Genomic DNA, 19,799 nt, shown 5'->3' on the forward strand with positions numbered 1-19,799 from the left:
CTGTATTTCATTTTATAAATCCTCTGTACAATACCTTGGGATGTTTTATTACGTTAAAGGTGCTGTGTTGTTAAAGTCCTCTCTCTTGTGTCACTCATGAATAACCTGCTCACTGACAGTTAGATCAGGTTCCATTTTCACTCATTTATTTCTAACCTCATCACGGAGCAGCTCGATGGCACAGTGGTGAGCACTGCTGTCCCACAGCGCCAGAGTCCCGGGCCCAGTTCTGACCTTAGGTGACTGTGTGTGAGTCTGCACTTTCTCTCCGTGTCTGTGTGGGTTTCCTCCGGGTGCTCCGGTTTCCTCCCACAATCCAAAGATGTGTAGGTTAGGTAAATTAGTCATGCTAAATTGTCCCTTAGTGTCCAAAAGATTAGGTGGGGTTATGGGGATAGAGCAGGGGCATGGGCCTAGGTGGGGTGCTCTTTCCGAGATTGGGGCAGACTCAATGGGCTACATGGCCTCCTTCTGAACTGTAGGGATTCTAGGTGAAACTCTCAGCCTTGCAATGCCACAAATGGAAACGCGATGGGACAGAGAGTCGGTGTCCAGCCAAAATCAAGGTTCGCTCCTGGCACCGAATTGGATGTCATGCTTCGGTCCCTCGATGGTGGCGATAACCAGGTTAGGGCCTTGCGCTGGCGGCGGCATTTTCATGCATTTAAATGTGATTAGCAGGTTAGACACAGTATGCTCCTCTCTTCTGCGATGCTCTGCTCCTCTCAGGCGGATGTCTCGCAGGGTGAATTACTACAAGTATTTATAAATGTGGACTGGCCGTCATGGCTGAGGAGGAGGAGCGTAAGGCTAAACAAACACTGAAAAACCATTGAAAACTGTCAGGCTTGCTGGGAGTGGCAGCCCAGGGCAGGGGCAGGTACAGGTAGTGAATTGGTGCCAAGTTCATGGATTTGGGGTGTCCCCCTCGGGATCGGGGTGGCCTGGCTCATACCGCCATTGCTGCAGTCTGTCTTTTAAACACATCCCTTGGTGCTCCTTACAGGTGCCTGGCGGCTCACACTGCTGAGTACTGCCTGTGTCCTTTAAAGGCTCAGAGGTTCTCCTGTAATCTGGGAGTCAACCCAGGCTACCCCTCTGGACACCCTCATACCCCAGCTGTATCATCAAGGGCCAAACTCAAACAGGTACCCACCAGATGTAGGAACTCCTCAGAAGCACTGCCCCATGGCAGACGATCAGCCGGGCTCACCCCAACCAGAGGCCACCTGCACTGTGGCCTACAGAATCCACCCTGATTCTCTGCCCTTCTCAGGCAAGAGGCCTCACCAGTCACCCCCACCCCTCCAGATCACCAGCTGGCTCCTCCTGGTGAGACTGCAGTGCTGACTGCTCTGCTGCCTCCTTCTCCCAGGCAGTGTTCAGGAAGTCGGGATTGAATCTACAGCCCACACTGGTGAAGAGTGTGTCTCTCCGCTCCTCACTGGCATGAAGCTGTGAGTTGACCTCGGATCCCCGCCCTCAGGGGGCAGGTCTTCACTGAGCCATCCTGGTGGCTGCAGTGAGTGTGTGGTAAGCGCTTAAAAACTGCTCCAACTGCCAGGCTGTTTGGCACTAACTTCAGTCCCAGCGGTTGGAACGCCCGCTGAGCTGGGAATTGCTCAGAATTTGTACCGGCAGAGTGCTGGATCATTGGCATGTACTGATTGCTGCAGAAATAGAGTCCCCAAAGGGAACGCAAGCCACATGCAACTCAGTCGCAGCATCAACACTTAATCTCCCAAACTGAGAATTTTGCTTTCTATGATTCACTACCTGAATCCATACATGAGCAAAAGAGCAAAATACCTCAGGAGAGATGAAAATACTGTAACTACCCTTGACAATAAGGCAATATTTGACCAACTATGGCTCCAATAATCAATATGAATGTCAATTGGGCTCAATGAGAAAGAAATTTAGTGGCTGGATTCATAAAATTACACAAATATATAGCTGTCATCAATGTAACCAAGTTCATCTCGGATGTGTTACAAACACATCAAGGTATCATTTTTACTCAGTAAGGGTCAAAACTAACAGTACAGCTTGAATTATTCTCGTTGCCCCTCTTCACTTTTCTCTCCTCTTCTCCTGTGAGTTTCTTTCCAGTCTCACACTCAATGGTTATTCTTTATGTGTGACCCTAGACTGTGAGTTTTCAGCTTTTTTATCCCGAGTACCATCACAGCTTACCGTGATCCTGTGTTCAGGGAAGATGCCCTTACAACAACTTACAATTTATGGTGCTCATTTCATAGAAAAGAAGGCACATCTCTGAGTGGTAGACAGAGAAATCAGGAGGCGGTGGGAAATGGAAGAGGGTCAGAAGGAGACAAAAGCACAAAGAAGAGAGTGTTATAGAGTTAATGAAGGCAAGACTGAGGTGCTGGAGGACAAAGTACCAGAGGTCAAGGGACAATCGTACTTTTGAGCAGTTGGAGACGGAACAGAAGCAGACCTGTGTTGCAGGACTGGAGGGTGCCAGCAGGAACATACGGATGGAGGATGCAGGAACATAGGGCTGGAGGATATCTCAGAGGGAGGGAGGATTAACCTGTGGAAGGTTATGATACGATGACATAAGAAGCCAGTGGGGTTTGGCCAAAATAGGGATGGTGCATGGGTCACTATATTGCAATCAGGGGCAGGAACCATGACTGACTTTTTAACCTCGGTACAGGACAGGCATGTTTTTCAGAGATGTTGTTCACTGATGGCAGGATTCTCTGTCCCACCGCTTGTCAATGGGAATTCTCATCGAAGCCACCCAAACGCTGTATGGAAACCCGCAGGTAGGGGCCTGCTGCCAGCGGGAAAAGAGAATCCCAACAGCCTGAGAATTCCAGCCAGGTATTCCTGTTCTCAACAGATAAGCTGAACAGATAATTCCTCATCGATACTTTTTATGTGGGTTAAAATACCAACTGAAACATTATGTTGTTTCATTGTCCCACAGGATTCCTGACAGGTACTGGAAAAACCTGATACTTGGAATAATTCTCCTTTGGCCTTGTATTTTATTTTAACTTTAATTTTCTCTGAACTTAATTCTATCCATTCTAGTGCTTTCTCCTAATATAAAAATATTTTACTTACGTTAGCCTTGCTGCCTCCCACCTTCTACTTAGCAGAGTGAAGATGGTGTTTTAAAATGTAATAAATTGCATTAAACTAATTTGAAAACAACAGATGGCAGTTATATCAGAGCTGAACCTATTGCTCATCCTTGCAATGGACATGATCACACAAGTTAATGACGTGGACTCAAAAGATTCTTACTCATCCAGTTCCTCAGTTTCCCCTGCTCCCCCGTCCTCAAGCGAGTGCTTGTTATTTTATTTCCAAGTGGATAAGCCACACGGACTGGCAGTCTCAGTATTTTGCAGTAAAGAATGAATCATTGCACAAAGCAGCAGAACACAACCAATTAGTGTCACATTCAACTTCTGTGGTATTTGATTGTGATGCTGAAATATGTAATTGAAAGTTCAATGATGACCCCCTACCAACACCACCCTCCCTCCTCAACTTTCATAAAAGGGGAGAATACTTGTTAGTTTTGCACATTCCTGTACATTTTAGTTTTGCTCCATGAGCGATTCATGTACCTTCTGCCACCCACTCACCCACATTGCGTACAGTTTTTATTTTTTTATTTTTACATTTGCTAAAAATAGGAATCTAAAGCCACATTGTATTACCATATATCCAAGCGTTGATGATGTCAATGCACAATACTAATAAGGCAACAAATTATAATGCGTCATAGAGGTGTGCAGCACAGGCAAGACCCATCGTGTGTGCCAGTGTGGCGAATGGGGAATTTTAGGAAAATTTGATTATAAGTGTATTGCCAATTTAAGGGTTAAAAGCCTGATTAGAATGTGACTGACTGCAATGGTCCTGTGTTTTAAAAAATATATATTTTATTTTGCCACACCTGGGAGCTTTTAGCAGCCAGAAAATGAAATTGACCAAGAGAAATATGCTTTTCAGCCTGGGCTAATGCACTGTGGTTTGACTGGGTACAGTCTCTGGGAAGTTAATGTGCTTTCAGTCCCTGGAAAGTTTATTTGCTTTTCAGCTTAGAGAGATTATGTCAGTGCTGGGAGGAGCTACGGGCGATAGAGACATTTTAAAGAAACCTTTGGGAGTTCTGATCTGGCTACCACAGAGTCGACAAGTAGAGCCAGTTTGCTTTCCCAGTCGGATACTTTAAAAGAGAGTAAGAATATTTTTAAGCAGAGCAGTCTTGTCTGAAGACAAGGGCGAGGTTAAAACAGCTATTTGAAGATATTCGGCCAGAATATGCAGGGTTCTAACGGGGACCAAACCTCTTCTGGGAGGAAACCGGAGCAGGGGAAGAAATCCACCCAGACACGGGCAGAAAGTGCAAACTCCACACGGACAGTCTCCAAAGGACGGAATTGAATCCGGGTCCCTGTCATTGTGAGGCAGCAGTGCTAACCACTGTGCCACCGTGGGTCTTTTTCTGTCCCACTCACTGGCTTGGCACATTCTACCGGTATTACTCCCTTCCCCATTCCTCTGGGGATTTTTACCACAATGGCACTCATCTTCCACTTACTTCCTCTTGTTTTCCTTTTGCGCAGTTGCATAGTGCTGGTTTCCGATATTAAACACTCAAAACACAAGCGGATGGCATGGTGGCACGGTGGTTAGCACTGCTGCCTCACAGCGCCAGGAACCGGGTTCAATTCCGCTTGGGTCACTGTGTGGAGTTTGTACTGTTATGGGCCAGGATTTAGAAAACTCCAAAGTATATCATGGAGTTCACCTGACCTACAACTCTTTATCGATTTTGGTTACAATGAGCATAAGGGCCTGCCTTTCAGGTGTTATTCAACAGAGGCCTTAAGCACTTTTAATCAAAAACAAGCTTTATTCAACGAATTTAGTTAACATTTTTATAAACACACACAGTAAGCATTTTTATCAACTACAAACATAAATGCCCAACACACAGCTACAGTAATCTATGTAGAACCCTTAATAAATTCCCCCCTTTAACTGTTCCAATTTAATAACAAGATCCCATAAACCAGTACCCCCTTTTCAAAGGTGTGGCCTACACACAAGACCTGGTATGGGTGCTTTTGTTTCCTTTCCAAAACAGCAGGTTTAAATTCCTTCCAGAAAGCAATTATTTCTTTTCATGTTATCAAGCAGTCTGGAAACAGCTTTTAAAATGAAGATAGAGAGACAGGTTAAGATGCTGCTCTTTCTGAGTACAGCAGCCAAATGTGAAAACGAAGCAAAAAACTCAGAGCCACAAACCAGCCCAAAACCAAACCAAAAGTAAAACCAACTCCCAGAGCCACAGCCCAGCTCCACCCACACAATGACATCACTGATTTGATTTGATTTATTATTGTCACATGTATTAGTGTACAGTGAAAAGTATTGTTTCTTGTATGCTATACAAACAATGCATACCGTACATAGGGAAGGAAGAAGAGATTGCAGAATATAATGTTAGTCATAGCAAGGTTTAGAGAAAAGATCAACTTAGGTGTTCCAGGGTTTGTTATCTAGGTGTTCCAGGTTTGAGCGCAGGGCCATGGAGATGGCATCTGCTGTGGACCTGTTGCAACGGTAGGCGAACTGTAGTGGATAATGAAGCCATGTGATAAAACAAAAACATTTCTTAAAGGGACACTCCCATGACAGTACATTCTCCCCGTGTCTGCGTGGGTTTCCTCCAGATGCTCTGGTTTCCTCCCACAGTCCAAAGATGTGCAGGTTAGGTGGATTGGCCACTCTAAATTTTCCCTTAGTGTCCAGGGATGTGCAGCTTAGGTTGTGAGGTTATGGGAATAGGGGGGAAGTGGGTATGGGTAGAGTGCTCATTTGAAGGATCAGTACAGACTCGGTGGGCCTCGTTCTGCACTACAGGGATTCTATGATTAAAACCAAACTGTGCATGTGCCTGTACAGGGCCTGGGCCTGGCCTGGAAATGGGAAAATTACCAACTGCATTTGTGCGGTCATTCCCTGGTTAGTGTATGCATCGTATACCCCAAAATGTTTTAAACAAAATCCACCAACTGCGTAAATGTGGCCATTCTATGGCCGACACATGCACAAAACCTCCTGAGGCCCACAGAAACTGTGGTTCCCCGCCTCCAAACTCTGATATGATAAGTTTTTTTTTTCTTGAGTTCATCACAATATAAAATGACACAACAATTTCCTCTAATCCGTTTTACCCAATAATGCAAAGTCAAAACCTACCCCACTGCGCTATATTCACCAGGCATTGACACACATGCAAGTTTCAATATAGGCCACTAATCATGGAGATTGCAATCACAGTACATGATTTTCCTCATCTTATTCAATCCCTATATCGCCTTTGGCATGGCCAATGATCTCATCCTTCACCATCAGTCTCTTCACCTTGATTCACCTCCTTCTTACAGCCTCCACATGCTTCCATTCCTATGAGTTCCAACTTTGCGAGCAGATCAAAACCTAAATCTAAAGATATATCTCAATGTTTACTATTTAATACGCTCACCTGCAGTGTGCCTCAAGATTCAATATTCTTCTAGCTCTCATCTATAGCTGACCCTTTGAAAACATTACCAATACAGAGTGAACATTCAGGTGCATGTCAACAATAGTTAGTTTTGTGTCTTGCCACCAACCAGTTGCCATGTTATAAGATTCAATATACAACATCAAGTTATGGACAAGATAGAATCATGTGCAGCTCAACATCAACATGGCCAGAACCTTCAATGCCCAGAAGAAACTCTGTGCCATAGCCCCCAATCCAATGCCAATTCCCTGGAGATTACTCAAAGACCAGTTCACTTATCACCAATCCTTGTTAACCTGTCAAAGCTCCCCATATCCTATCATGCCCTAACTTTGGAAGCCTGCCCAGCCTTATGACCTGTCCATGACCTTGCTTCTCCATTGCTGTTCTAAAGTGCAATTACCCCTCCCTCTGCTTTGCCATCAGTGACAGAGTATTCAACATGGCTTATTGGGTAAACATGTTGTCCAGTCACAGTCCTGAACCCTTTTCCAAATCACTTTCCACAGAATCAAAGAGTGCAGAAGAGGCTCTTTGGCCCATCAAGTCTGCACCGACATGTGAAAAACACCTGACCTACTTACCTAATCCCATTTGCCAGCACTTGGCCTTGAATGCTATGATGTGACAAGTGCTCATGAAATGAATGAAAATCGCTTATTGTCACAAGTAGGCTTCAAATGAAGTTACTGTGAAAAGCCCCTAGTCGCCACATTCCGGCACCTTTTCGGGGAGGCGGTTACGGGAATCGAACCGTGCTGCTGGCCTGCCTGGGTCTGCTTTCAAAGCCAGCGATTTAGCCCTGTGCTAAACAGCCCCTGAGGTACTCTTATCATGAAGGTACTTTTCAAAGTTTGTGAAGGCAACCCAGCTCTACCAGCCTCCCAGGCATTGCATTCCAGACCGTCACCATCCTCTGGGTAAAAAAGTTCCCCCCCCCCGCACCTAAATCTTCTGAACCTTGAACTTCAGTCCCCTTTTCTCCTGCTACAACTCTCCTCACCTTCAAAATCAGCCACTTCCCCTTGCCTTGTTCCTCCCACCCTCCTATTTCTACTCAAGTCTGATTTCAAACTTCATTCACTTTGTACCTTTAACAGAGAAAAAATTCCCAATGTAAGAGTAAAGTTGTTGGGAACCTGGTCATTTCATTCCCTCTAGCCCTGGCATATTGATGCTAAGTTAAACACACCATTGCTATTTCAATCAGCCAATTCAGGGCGCATTGAGAAGCAACCTAGATTTTTCTGGATGACAATTCAACACTGGACTGTGTGTTTACCTGCTGACCATGGGAAGCTCCAGTTTCTGACCTATTTTCAGGTCCATTTCTAATGTTATATCATGAAAAATAAGGTAGCATTTATTCCAGAAAGTGGTTAGAATGTGGTACTCACGACCACATGGAATAGTTAAAGTGAAAGGCATATATGAAATGCACGAATCTAGGTGAGTATGAGAGAGAGCCATAAATAGGCTGTGCCAATAGGATTGGACAAAGTAAGATGGTTTATGTGGAGCATGGGCTGGTTGGGGAATGGTCTGTTTTGTGTTCTGTATGTAATGGCCACAGTACAATGAGATTTCTTCAGTTTTGTATCTGGCTGTTGTGAGACAAAACAAGGATGACTGGAGATATATCCATTTATAAAACATGGAACTGTTCACTGCCGAATCATTTTGTTTCCTTTTGAGCAGGGAGAGGTTGGCCCAACTGGTCTGAAGGGTGAGAAAGGGGATCCTGGACTATCAGTAAGTAACCTTCGGTAAAAGTGAGTCAGGACACTTGTCTTTTATCCTGCGTGCCCTGTACCCAAGACGGGCTGTTAGAATAGAAGTCTCTTTTGTCATTCAATCTATTTTACCCTCCACTCTGTCACAGACCTTCCTTTTAGTTGTGCACCCCCCCCCCCCCGCCCCCCCAGACCTTTCCCCTCCCAGATCCTACCTTGCTTATTGATTGTTATCTCTCTAACTTCTTCCAGCTCTGAAACCCTAACTGTTTCGTTCCCTACCAATGCTGCCTAACCCGTGAAGTGTTGCCAGAATGATCTCTTCTGATTTCATATTATCAGAATTCACAGTGTCTTGTTCTTGGAGTAAAAATCTCCTCTTTCTCTCAAGCCATTGTAAACCTATAAGGGACTTCTGACAGCCACCTCCCATTTCTTCACTGAAAAGTACAAAGCTTTCCAATGCTACCAATCTGGCCATAGTAGCTACAGTTGTGTAATGGTTATACTGGACTAGCAGCACAGACGTTTTCTCATCAGAGAAAACTGAAATTATCAGATAAATCTGATAAATTGCAAGATTGCACCAGTAAAAATGACCGTATAATCGGCTGGCTAGCAATAAAAACTGATTCAATTAGTGCAATAGTGCAGTAATGTCCTTGAGGGAAGGGAATGTGTTCGGCATAGGCTGTTTGGTTCTCATCCACATTGCGTGGGTGACCAACAACCCTTTAATTTGGCAGAGTTGTGCCAACAATGGACATGAGCAATAAATGTGCCCTGAGCAATGCCAACCACATGTTCCTATTCGCTGGTCCACTTTTCCCACTTCATTTCCCATTTCCGAAAGGACTTTCACATGTCAAATGGAGACTAGGCGTCAGAATCTAGAGGGAATGAGCCATATAGCCATTCACCACTCTGTTAATCCCATTTCCCTTAATGGCTGCTCTGCACAATAATAATCTTTATTAGAATCACAAGTAGGCTTACACTAACAATGCAATGAAGTTACTGTGAAAAGCCCCTCATCGCCACACTCAGGTGCCTGTTCGGGTACACAGAGGGAGAATTCAGAATGTCCAGCTCACCTAACAAGCATGTGTTTCTGGGACTTGTGGGAGGAAACCCAAGCAGGCACAGGGAGAACGTGCAGACTCCGCACAGATAGTGACCCAAGCCGGGAATCGAACCCTGGTCCCTAGCGCTGTGAAGCAAGTGTTACCATTGTGCTACCATTGTAATGCAGAACATCTCGATAAAACAACAGCACTTTTAACCAAGCCCAGATTGAGAAGAGGGAAGAGAGTACACCGATTTTATACTGCATTATTTTTACACTTTCTTTTATATAGACAATGAAAATCTGAGATATTTTTAATGATTCAATGATGCACTTAACGAATGACATGGTGCCAAGTCATTCAGAGCAGGAAGGCCCCAGGTTTGATCTTCAGTCTGTGCTGAGGTCGCAGATTTCAGAATGGATGGATGATTTTTGTCCTAAGGGAGAGCAAAGTTTACCCAAGATTCTTTTCTCCTAGTTATATCAAATGACCAATTTGAACGTCAGCATAGGTGGCTCCCTGCCCACAGTCAAATAGGTTGCCAGCTCTCACCGGCCGAGTTCACATGTAGATAACAGTCATTTGGGGCAGAGATTGAAGGATTGCCTTTGGAACCATGACTCCTCCGGGCATTCTGAGATCATGAAAGGTGCTCGGTGAACCCAAATCTTCATATGCTTATCCTTTGTATTGTAGGAGGAAGAAGTGAAAGAAGTTGTCAGGAAAGAAATGAGTGACAAATGTGGTAAGTGAATTAATGTTACTGTGCTCTTGAAAATAAAATTAGATTTTAATAGAAAGCAATTCTCAAATGAGTTCACAATATGTCAGTGCAGAGGCAGCATGGGTATGTATTTGCATGTATGTGTGCAGATGCAATTTATCAACATGAAAGTTACATCTATCATTACAGCTCTAACAATTCTTATTACTAACAGGGCCCAAAAGGCAGTAATTCCCCAGGCATTGTGTTTGTTCCTTATTGCAGATGGAATCTGCGCATAATTAAATATTACAGAAGCACGAGCCCTCAAACTAACATATAAAATGAAAATTGGATCTATTTGCATTTACATATAATGAGAGGTAATGGAACCTTATTAAAGGGCTGCACATGTAAAAGATTCAGACTTTTATAATTATTTAAAGGTCATGGATGCTTCATAATGTGACTTTTATTCACAACCGCCTTTCAAACTGAACTTGGGAATTCAATGATTCATTATATTTAAATCTGTAGTCCAGTTTCTCCAATGGGTGGGTTGCCACAGTCAGAATGAAATTAAGCCACATGAGTAGATGATATCAGGCTTGACTGTCAAAGTATCTGATCTGAGCCAAATTCACTTCCTGTTTGCAAAATGCCACATGTAAGCCCCAAAGTGAAAAGCAGTATGGAGTACTCACCTTGACGACCAAAATGGTCATTTAGGTGCTTGAAGCTCTGGATCCAAGTTCGGAGAGTAACCTCATAGCTACTGATTCCTCTGAGGTCTCCATCCAGACCTCATTTCATTTCATTTCATTCATTTCATTCATTTCATTCATTTCATTTCATGGTCATTCAGACAGATCTTCTTTTCCAGTCCTGGGGAAGAAGACTTCTGGCTTTGTTCTTGCAGCCTGTAGGAGAGTTTACTGAGCTGTGGGTCCATCCAGCATCTTCCTTCTGCCAATCTGGCTGTAGGTTCCTTTAAACGTCTCAGCTTTTCAGACAGTCCTCATTACATACAATGATGACAGCCCTTTAAATATGGTGCCCGCACCTGCTGCGACCTCTCATCCCACCTTCGTGATTGTTGTACCCTCAATAACGATGCTTAGAGAGTAAAACGGTAAAGAAGGCTTTAATAAGCTTAGAACTAGCCTGGTGCTGAGATGGGTGCTAACTGGGTGCCGCCCACAAGGCGGCCCCTTGTATACGACTCCCAGGTGGGCGGAGCCAGAGGCGGAGTCCCCCAGGGTTCCAAGCTCGGTCTTAAACGGGACATCACCTTACATGATGATAATCCAGTAACCGTTCATCACATTCACCCCCTGATTTTAAAAAAGTCCGGCGGGGGTGAAGTGCCATCATAAGCCCATTCGTCTCAGTGGCCTGATCGTCCTTATCGACTTCCTCAGCTCGGGCGGTGGTGCGGCGGACAAGGACGTCTTATTTGAGGGTACGTCCGGGAGCACGGTGGTCGGAGCCTTGGTCCGGGTTGGGGTAGGGGATTGGGTCGTGGGGGGAATAATTGGGGCTGGGGGTAGCGGTGCCGGTGCCGACGGGTTGTGTAGAGGAGGGGCGCTTGGGGGCGTGCGCGGTAGGTGCCCACCAATGGGGAGTGGGGTCTGTAGGGGGGGAACCAGCGGGTGCCAGATCCTGCAGGGAAACCGTAACCGTATCTTGCCTGCTGTTGGGGTACTCGACGTAGGCGTAACTGGGGTTTGCGTGTAGTAATCGGACCTTCTCGACCAGGGGGTCCATTTTATGGGTCCTCATGTGCCTCCAGAGAAGAACAGGTCCCAGAGCCGTCAGCCAATGTGGAAGCGAGACCCCGGAGGTAGACTTCTTGGGAAGACAAACAGTCGGTTGTGAGGGGTCTCATTCGTGGCTGTGCAGAGGAACGACCTAATGGAGTGTAGGGCGTCGGGTAGGACCTCCTGCCAGCGGGTGGTTGGGAGACTTCTCGACTGTAGGGCCAGAAGGACAGCCTTCCAAACTGTCGCGTTCTCCCTCTCCACCTGCCCGTTTCCCCGCGGGTTATAACTGGTCGTTCTGCTCGAGGTGATGCCTTGGCTGAGCAGATACTGACGCAGTTCATCGCTCATGAACGATGTACCCGGGTCGCTGTGGATATAAGTGGGGAAACCGAACAGGGTGAAGATGCTGTGCAGTGCCTTTATCACGGTGGCAGAGGTCATGTCGGGGCAGGGAATGGCGAATGGGAAGCGGGAGAACTCATCGATAACGGTGAGGAAATAGGCATTGCGGTTGGTCGATGGGAGGGGCCCTTGAAGTCCACGCTCAGTCGCTCAAAAGGGTCCCGAGGCCTTCACGAGCCGAGCCTTGTCTGGCCGGTAGAAGTGCGGTTTACACTCCGCACAGATCTTGCAGGCCTTTGTCATGGCCTTGACATCCTTGGTTGAGTAAGGTAGGTTGCAGGACTTGATAAAGTGGACGAGCCTGGTAACCCCCGGGTGGCAGAGGTCATTGTGGATTGCTTGCAGGCGGTCCTCCGCGTTGACGCATGTGCCGCAGGACAGGGCATCTGGGAGCTTGTTGAGCTCCCCTGGATGATACTTGATATCATACGTGTAGGTGGAGAGTTCGATCCTCCACCTCAAAATTTAATCGTTTTTTATTTTGCCCCGTTGTGCGTTGTCGAACATTAAGGCGACCGACCACTGGTCGGTGACGAGGGTGAACCTCCTACCGGCTAGGTAGTGCCTCCAGTGCTGTACAGCCTCCACAATGGCTTGTGCCTCCTTCTCGACTGCCGAATCTCGGAGGCAGTGAGGGTCCGGGAGAAGAACTCTACTGGTCTGCCTGCCTGGTTGAGGGTAGCAGCCAGGGCGATGTCTGACGCATCGCTCTCTACCTGGAAGGGGATAGTTTCATCCACCGCGCGCATAGCGGCCTTGGTGATATCGGCCTTGATGCGGTCGAAGGCCAATCGTGCCTCAGCTGACGGGGGAAATATTGTGGTCTTTATGAGTGGGCGGGCTTTGTCCGCATATTTGGGGACCCACTGGGCGTAATATGAGAAGAGCCCCAAGCACCGTTTGAGGGCCTTGAGGCTGCAGAGAAGGGGGAGTTCCTTTAGGGGGCGCATGTGGTCGGGGTCGGGACCTAGGACCCCGTTTTCCACGACATATCCGAGGATGGCTAGCCGGGTTGTGTGGAAAACGCATTTTTCCTCGTTATAGGTCAGGTTGAGGGCTCGGGCGGTCTGGAGAAACTTTGAGGTTTGCGTCATGGTCCTGCTGGTCATGGCCGCAGATGGTGACATTGTCCAAGTACGGGTATGTAGCCCGCAAACCGTACTGGTCCACCATTTGGTCCATCGCCCTTTGAAAGACGGAGACCCCATTTGTGATGCCAAAGGGGACCCTGAGGAAGTGGAAGAGCCGGCCGGCTGCTTCGAAGGCAGTATAGGGGCGGTCTTTTGGTTGGATGGGGAGCTGGTGGTAGGCGGATTTGAGATTGACCGTGGAAAATACTCGGTATTGGGCGTTCCGATTTACCATTTCTGCTATGCAAGGAAGGGGGTACGCATCAAGCAACGTGAAGCGGTTTATGGTCTGGCTATAATCCACAACCATCCGTTTCTTATCCCCGGACCGGACTACCACCACTTGTGCTCTCCAGAGGCTGTTGCTAGCCACGGTGATCCCCTCTCCCAGTAAATGCTGGACCTCTGACTTGATAAAAGTCATGTCATGGGCACTGTACCGCCGGCTCCTGGTGGCGACGGGCTTACAGTCGGGAGTGAGGTTCGCAAATAGCGAAGGGGGTGCGACTTTCAGTGTCGCAAGGCTGCATACCGTGAGGGGGGGCAAGGGTCCGCCGAACTTCAGTGTCAGGCTTCGGTGGCTGCACTGGAAATCCAGTCCGAGCAGTAGGGGGGCGCAGAGGTGGGGGAGGATATAAAGTTTGAAACGGGTGTATTCGGTGCCCTGGACTGAGAGATCCACGATACAGTACCCCTTGATTTGTACCGAGTGAGACCCGGATGCGAGGGCTGTGGTTTGGGAACCGGGATGGGTGCGCAAGGAGCAGCGCCTTACCGTTTCTGGATGAATAAAGCTCTCCGTGCTCTCGGAGTCGAAGAGGCATGAAGTGTCGCGCCCGTTGACTTGGATCTTCATCATCGAGTTCTGCAGATGTTTTGGCCGAGTTTGGTCGAGGGTGATCGCTCCCACTCACGGGTCCTAGTCCACAGCCGAGTCGGACTCGTAAAATGGCCGTCACCGTCGGTCGCACGTGTCGGGTCGAGAAGATGGCCGCCGCCAAGATGGCCGCACCCATGATTCGCACGAGGCTGATGACGTGTCAGAAGGGGGCGTGTCGGGTTGATGTGCAGCCGCATTGCGAGGCCTGCCGGCCTGAGAGCCTGATTTTCGGGCCGGCTGTTCTTTGTTTTTCTGGCCCCTGGGCCTGGCCAGGCAGACCCTCGCAAAATGCCCTTCTTCCCGCAGTCGCTGCAGATAGCGGAGCCGGCTGGGCAGCGTGGGCGTGGATGCTGGCCCTGTCCGCAGAAGTCGCACTGTGTGCCCCCAGGATGAGCGGGTCACCGCGCGGCGCAGGCCCGTAACGTGGCTGAGTCTGAGGAAGTCCGAGGGGGGCTCGCAGAGTCCGCGGGGTACATGCCCAAATTATGTCGGGCCACCTCCAGCGAGGAGGCGAGCGTTAGCGTGTCCTGGAGGTCTTTTGCCCCGTTTTGGAGTAGCCGCTGCCGGATGTAGGTCGAGCGGATGCCGGACACGAACGCGTCTCTGATGTGCAGGTTCATATGGGTTTCCTCTGTCACATCCTGATGGTCACAGTCCCTGGCAAGCGCGGTGAGTTTTTCAACTAATTCGTCTAGCGATTCCCCCGAGCGCTGCCTGCAGGTAGAGAGCAGGTGCCTGGCATGTACCTCGTTGGTGGGTTTGACGAACCGCATGCTGAGTAACTCGACCGCCTCTTCATAAGTAGTCGCCTTTTTGAGCGTGGCGGAGATTCTGTGACTCACCCAGGTGTGGAGTAGGCGCAGCTTGCGTGGCCCCAGGATGGGAGTCTCTGAGGAGTCCAGGTAGGCCTCGAAACATCAGAGCCAGTATTTAAAAATTTATTTTGCCTCCGGTGTCCGTGCTTCCTGGTTGAGCTTCTCTGGTTTTAGGCCTGCGTCCATCCTGATGTAGTTTAGCTTATTAAATTGTTGTACCCTCAATAACGACGCTTAGAGAGTAAAACGGTAAAGAAGGCTTTAATAAGCTAAGAACTAGCCTGGTGCCAAGACGGGTGCTAACTGGGTGCCGTATACAAGACTCCCAGTTGGGCGGAGCCGGAGGCGGAGTCCCCCAGGGTTCCAAGCTTGGTCTTAAAGGGGACATCACCTTACATGATGGTAAGGGTACAGTAATATAGTAACTGTTCATCACAGTGATCTGCACCCTTTGCTGATAATTGGCTGGTTGACGGAAGATTGCTTACGGCCAGCCAATCTCCGTCAAAGTAAAAGTGAAACACCCCCCTATGGGCGAGAGGGCTGTGAGTATCTATAGTATCCCTGCTAGTGCAGAGTGCTATCGACTGCACACATGTTGCAGATAACAAGCCCATGAACCGCAAAAGTTTTCACGCCCTTAATATCTGATCAGGCAAATGAGTGTCCACTTTCTATGACAGCTCTTATAATATCATAGAGTCCCCACAGTACAGAAGAAGGCCATTTGGCCCATCGGGTCTGCACTGACCCTTGCGCCGATAGAGCACCTTAGCTAGGCTCAATCACCTACCCCTATCCCCAAAACCCTACCTAACCTTTGGGCAATGTTAGCACGGCCAATTCAGCATGATGGTATAACGGTTTTGTCACTGGACTAATAATCCAGAGATCCAGGGTTAATGCTCTCGAAACCCAAGTTCAAATCCCACCACATGAGATGATGAACTTTGAATTCAATAAAAATCTGGAATTAAAGTCTGATGATGACGACGAAACCATTGTCGTAAAACCCCACCTCGTTCACTAATGCCCTTTAGGAAGGAAATCTGTTCTTAACTAGTCTGGCCTACATGTGACTGCAGATCCGGAGCAATGTGGTTGGCTCTTAAATGTTCTCAGGGATGGGAAATAAATGGCAACAATGCCCACATCCCATGAATAAATGAAAAAAAAAATCCATGTTCAAACCAACATCCTTTTTTTTTTGATGAGAAGCAATACTAGAGAATGTGGAGAGCTGAGGTTGATCCTCTTGGAGCAAAGAAGGTTGAAGGGAAATTTAATAGGGGTGTAAGTGTTTTGTAGAATAGATAGGGAGAAACTGTTTCAATTGACAGAGGAAATCAGAGGATACAAATTTAAGGTCATTGGTAAAAGAACCAGATGAGGAGATTAGGAGAATTTATTTTATTCAATGAGTTTTAGAACATAGAACATAGAACATTACAGCGCAGTACAGGCCCTTCGGCCCTCAATGTTGCGCCGACCTGTGAAGCCACTCTGAAGCCCATCTACACTATTCCCTTATCGTCCATATGTCTATCCAATGACCAGTTGAATGCCCTTAGTGTTGGCGAGTCCACTACTGTTGCAGGCAGGGCATTCCACGCCCTTCCTACTCTCTGAGTAAAGAACCTACCTCTGACATCTGTCTTATATCTATCTCCCCTCAACTTAAAGCTATGTCCCCTTGTGCTAGACATCACCATCCGAGGAAAAAGGCTCTCACTGTCCACCCTATCCAATCCTCTGATCATCTTGTATGCCTCAATTAAGTCACCTCTTAACCTTCTTCTCTCTAACGAAAACAGCCTCAAGTCCCTCAGCCTTTCCTCATACGATCTTCCCTTCATACCAGGCAACATTCTGGTAAATCTCCTCTGCACCCTTTCCAATGCTTCCACATCCTTCCTATAATGCGACGACCAGAATTGCACGCAATACTCCAAATGCGGCCGCACCAGAGTTTTGTACAGCTGCAACATGACCTCATGGCTCCGAAACTCAATCCCTCTACCAATAAAAGCTAACACACCGTACGCATTCTTAACAACCCCCTCAACCTGGGTGGCAACTTTCAGGGATCTATGTACATGGACACCGAGATCTCTCTGCTCATCCACACTGCCAAGAATCTTACCATTAGCCCAGTACTCTGACTTCCTGTTATTCCTTCCAAAATGAATCACCTCACACTTCTGCATTAAACTCCATTTGTCACCTCTCAGTCCAGCACTGCAGCTTATCTATGTCCCTCTGTAACTTATAACATCCTTCCACACTGTCCACAACTCCACCGACTTTAGTGTCACCTGCAAATTTACTCACCCATCCTTCTAATTTATAAAAATGACAAACAGCAGTGGCCCCAAAACAGATCCTTGTGGTACACCACTAGTAACTGGACTCCAGTCTGAACATTTCCCATCAACCACCACCCTTTGTCTTCTTCCAGCTAGCCAATTTCTGATCCAAACTGCTAAATCACCCTGAATCCCATGCCTCCGTATTTTCGGCAGTAGCCTACTGTGGCGAACCTTATCAAACGCTTTACTGAAATCCATATACACCACATCAACTGCTTTACCCTCATCCACCTGTTTGGTCACCTTCTCAAAGAACTCAATCAGGTTTGTGAGGCACGACCTACCCTTTACAAAACCGTGTTGACTATCTCTAATCAAATTATTCCTTTCCAGGTGATTATACATCCTATCTCTTATAAACCTTTCCAAGATTTTGCCCACAACAGAAGTAAGGCTCACTGGTCTATAGATACCGGAGTTGTCTCTACTCCCCTTCTTGAACAAGGAGCCAACATTTGCTATCCCCCAGTCTTCTGGCACTATTCCTGTGGACAAAGATGACTTAAAGATCAAAGCCAAAGGCTCAGCAATCTCCTCCCTAGCTTCCCAGAGAATCCTAGGATAAATCCCATCCAGCCCAGGGGACTTATCTATTTTCACACTTTCCAGAATTGCTAACACCTCTTCCTTATGAACCTCAAGCCCTTCTAGTCATGTAGCCTGAATCTCAGTATTCTCCTCGACAACATTGTCTTTTTCCTGTGTGAATACTGACAAAAAATATTCATTTAGCACCTCTCCTATCTCCTCGGACTCCACGCACAACTTCCCACTACTGTCCTTGACTGGCCCTACTCTTACCCTAGTCATTCTTTTATTCCTGACATATCGATAGAAAGCTTTAGGGTTATCCTTGATCCTACCTGCCAAAGATTTCTCATGTCCCCTATTGGCTCTTCTTAGCTCTCTCTTTACGTCCTTCCTAGCTAACTTGTGACTCACGAACGCCCTAACTGAACCTTCATGTCTCATCTTTACATAAGCCTCATTCTTCCTCTTGACAAGTGTTTCGACTGGTTAGTAAACCACGGTTGCCTTGCTCGACCACTTCCTCCCTGCCTGACAGGTACATACTTATCAAGGACACACAGTAGCTGTTCCTTGAACAAGCTCCACATTTCCATTGTGCCCATCCCCTGCGAATCCTGATGCACTGCCATAAAGGATGGTGGAAGCAGATCTAATGGTAACTTTCTAAAAGTAATAGATTCAATAGTGACTTGGATATACATGTAAAAGCAAAATTTGCAGGACTATGGAGAAAGGGCAAGAGTGTGGAACTAATTGGATCTCTATTTCAAAGGGCAGGCACAGGGATAATAAGAATAGCTTCATTTTTAAAAATTTGTTCAAAGCCAGAATTTACAGCCTGAAGGGGTGAAGAGCTGTCTTCCTGGTCTATGTTTTGCAGGTACACTCCAAGTGCTGTTAGATTGGGAGTTCCAGGACTTTGATGCTATTATGAAGGAATGACAATATATTAACCCAATGTCAATTGGGAGTTGAGTTAGGATAGGACCACACTCAACTGTAATGTCCTCAGAGTGGAATAGCGGCCGATAATGTCTCCACAGAGCGGAATAGGGGCCGATACTTAATGTCTCCTCCGAGTGGAAGATTGTACAAATGCCACCTAGACTCACGCGTGAAGAATTCTGTTTAGCAAGGTTGTTGCACGATACAGCACAGAAGGAAGTTATTTAATCTATTGTGCCCATGTTAGGTCTCTGAAAGAACTACCAATTTTTCCCCCTCCACTGCCCTTTCTCCATAACCCTACAAAGTTTTTATTTTGAAGTATGTATCCAGTTCTTTTTTAAAGTTACTATTGAATATGTTTCCTCCGCCTTTTCAGATCATAAACCTAGCAAAGCAAGAAACATTCCCTTTGGCCCAGATTTTCACCAAAACTGAGAGCCTCTCCATCTTGGCTAAAGTAGAGGACAAGCCCGTAAATTCCATGTCTCACCCCGAACATGGCACTTTCTGGTTTCATAGGGGCAAGACTAAAGTGGGGCTGGGCTGGTGCATGCATGATTTAAGGGTTTACAGAGGCAGATAACCATTTAAATCATCAGCTGCCTCCATTGAAATGGGATTTTGGTAGGCCAGGAGTGCAGAAACGGGTGTATACAGAATAGATCAGGTAAAAGCTTGTATGAATTTGGTTGGTTCATTTGGAGAGCTTTGTGAGGGCCACGAAGAATCCAGCACGAGTTTCAAGGATATAAGAAATAACATTTATTTATAATAACATATATATATATTTATATATATATATATATATATAACAGCAGCAACCTCGCTTGCCGCTTACTCCTTCCTGCTAGTTCCAAACTGGCCAGCTTTATTTATACAGGGAGTCT

At 46.8% G+C, this 19,799-nt stretch overlaps 1 protein-coding gene across 1 annotated transcript in view; it reads left to right on the forward strand.

Annotated features, from left to right (window-relative positions):
- The window catches only part of col7a1l (collagen type VII alpha 1-like), a 435,910-nt gene extending 425,786 nt beyond the window's left edge, over nucleotides 1-10,124 (forward strand). Inside the window, exons 95-96 of the mRNA XM_072470919.1 lie at nucleotides 8,267-8,320; nucleotides 10,068-10,124. Coding sequence (XP_072327020.1) covers nucleotides 8,267-8,320; nucleotides 10,068-10,124 — 111 coding nt within the window. The remainder of the gene's footprint in view (nucleotides 1-8,266; nucleotides 8,321-10,067) is intronic.
- Nucleotides 10,125-19,799: the final 9,675 nt, after the last annotated feature.

This window comes from Scyliorhinus torazame, chromosome 13 (genome assembly GCF_047496885.1).
Source record: "Scyliorhinus torazame isolate Kashiwa2021f chromosome 13, sScyTor2.1, whole genome shotgun sequence".
NCBI classification, from domain to species: Eukaryota; Metazoa; Chordata; class Chondrichthyes; order Carcharhiniformes; family Scyliorhinidae; genus Scyliorhinus; species Scyliorhinus torazame.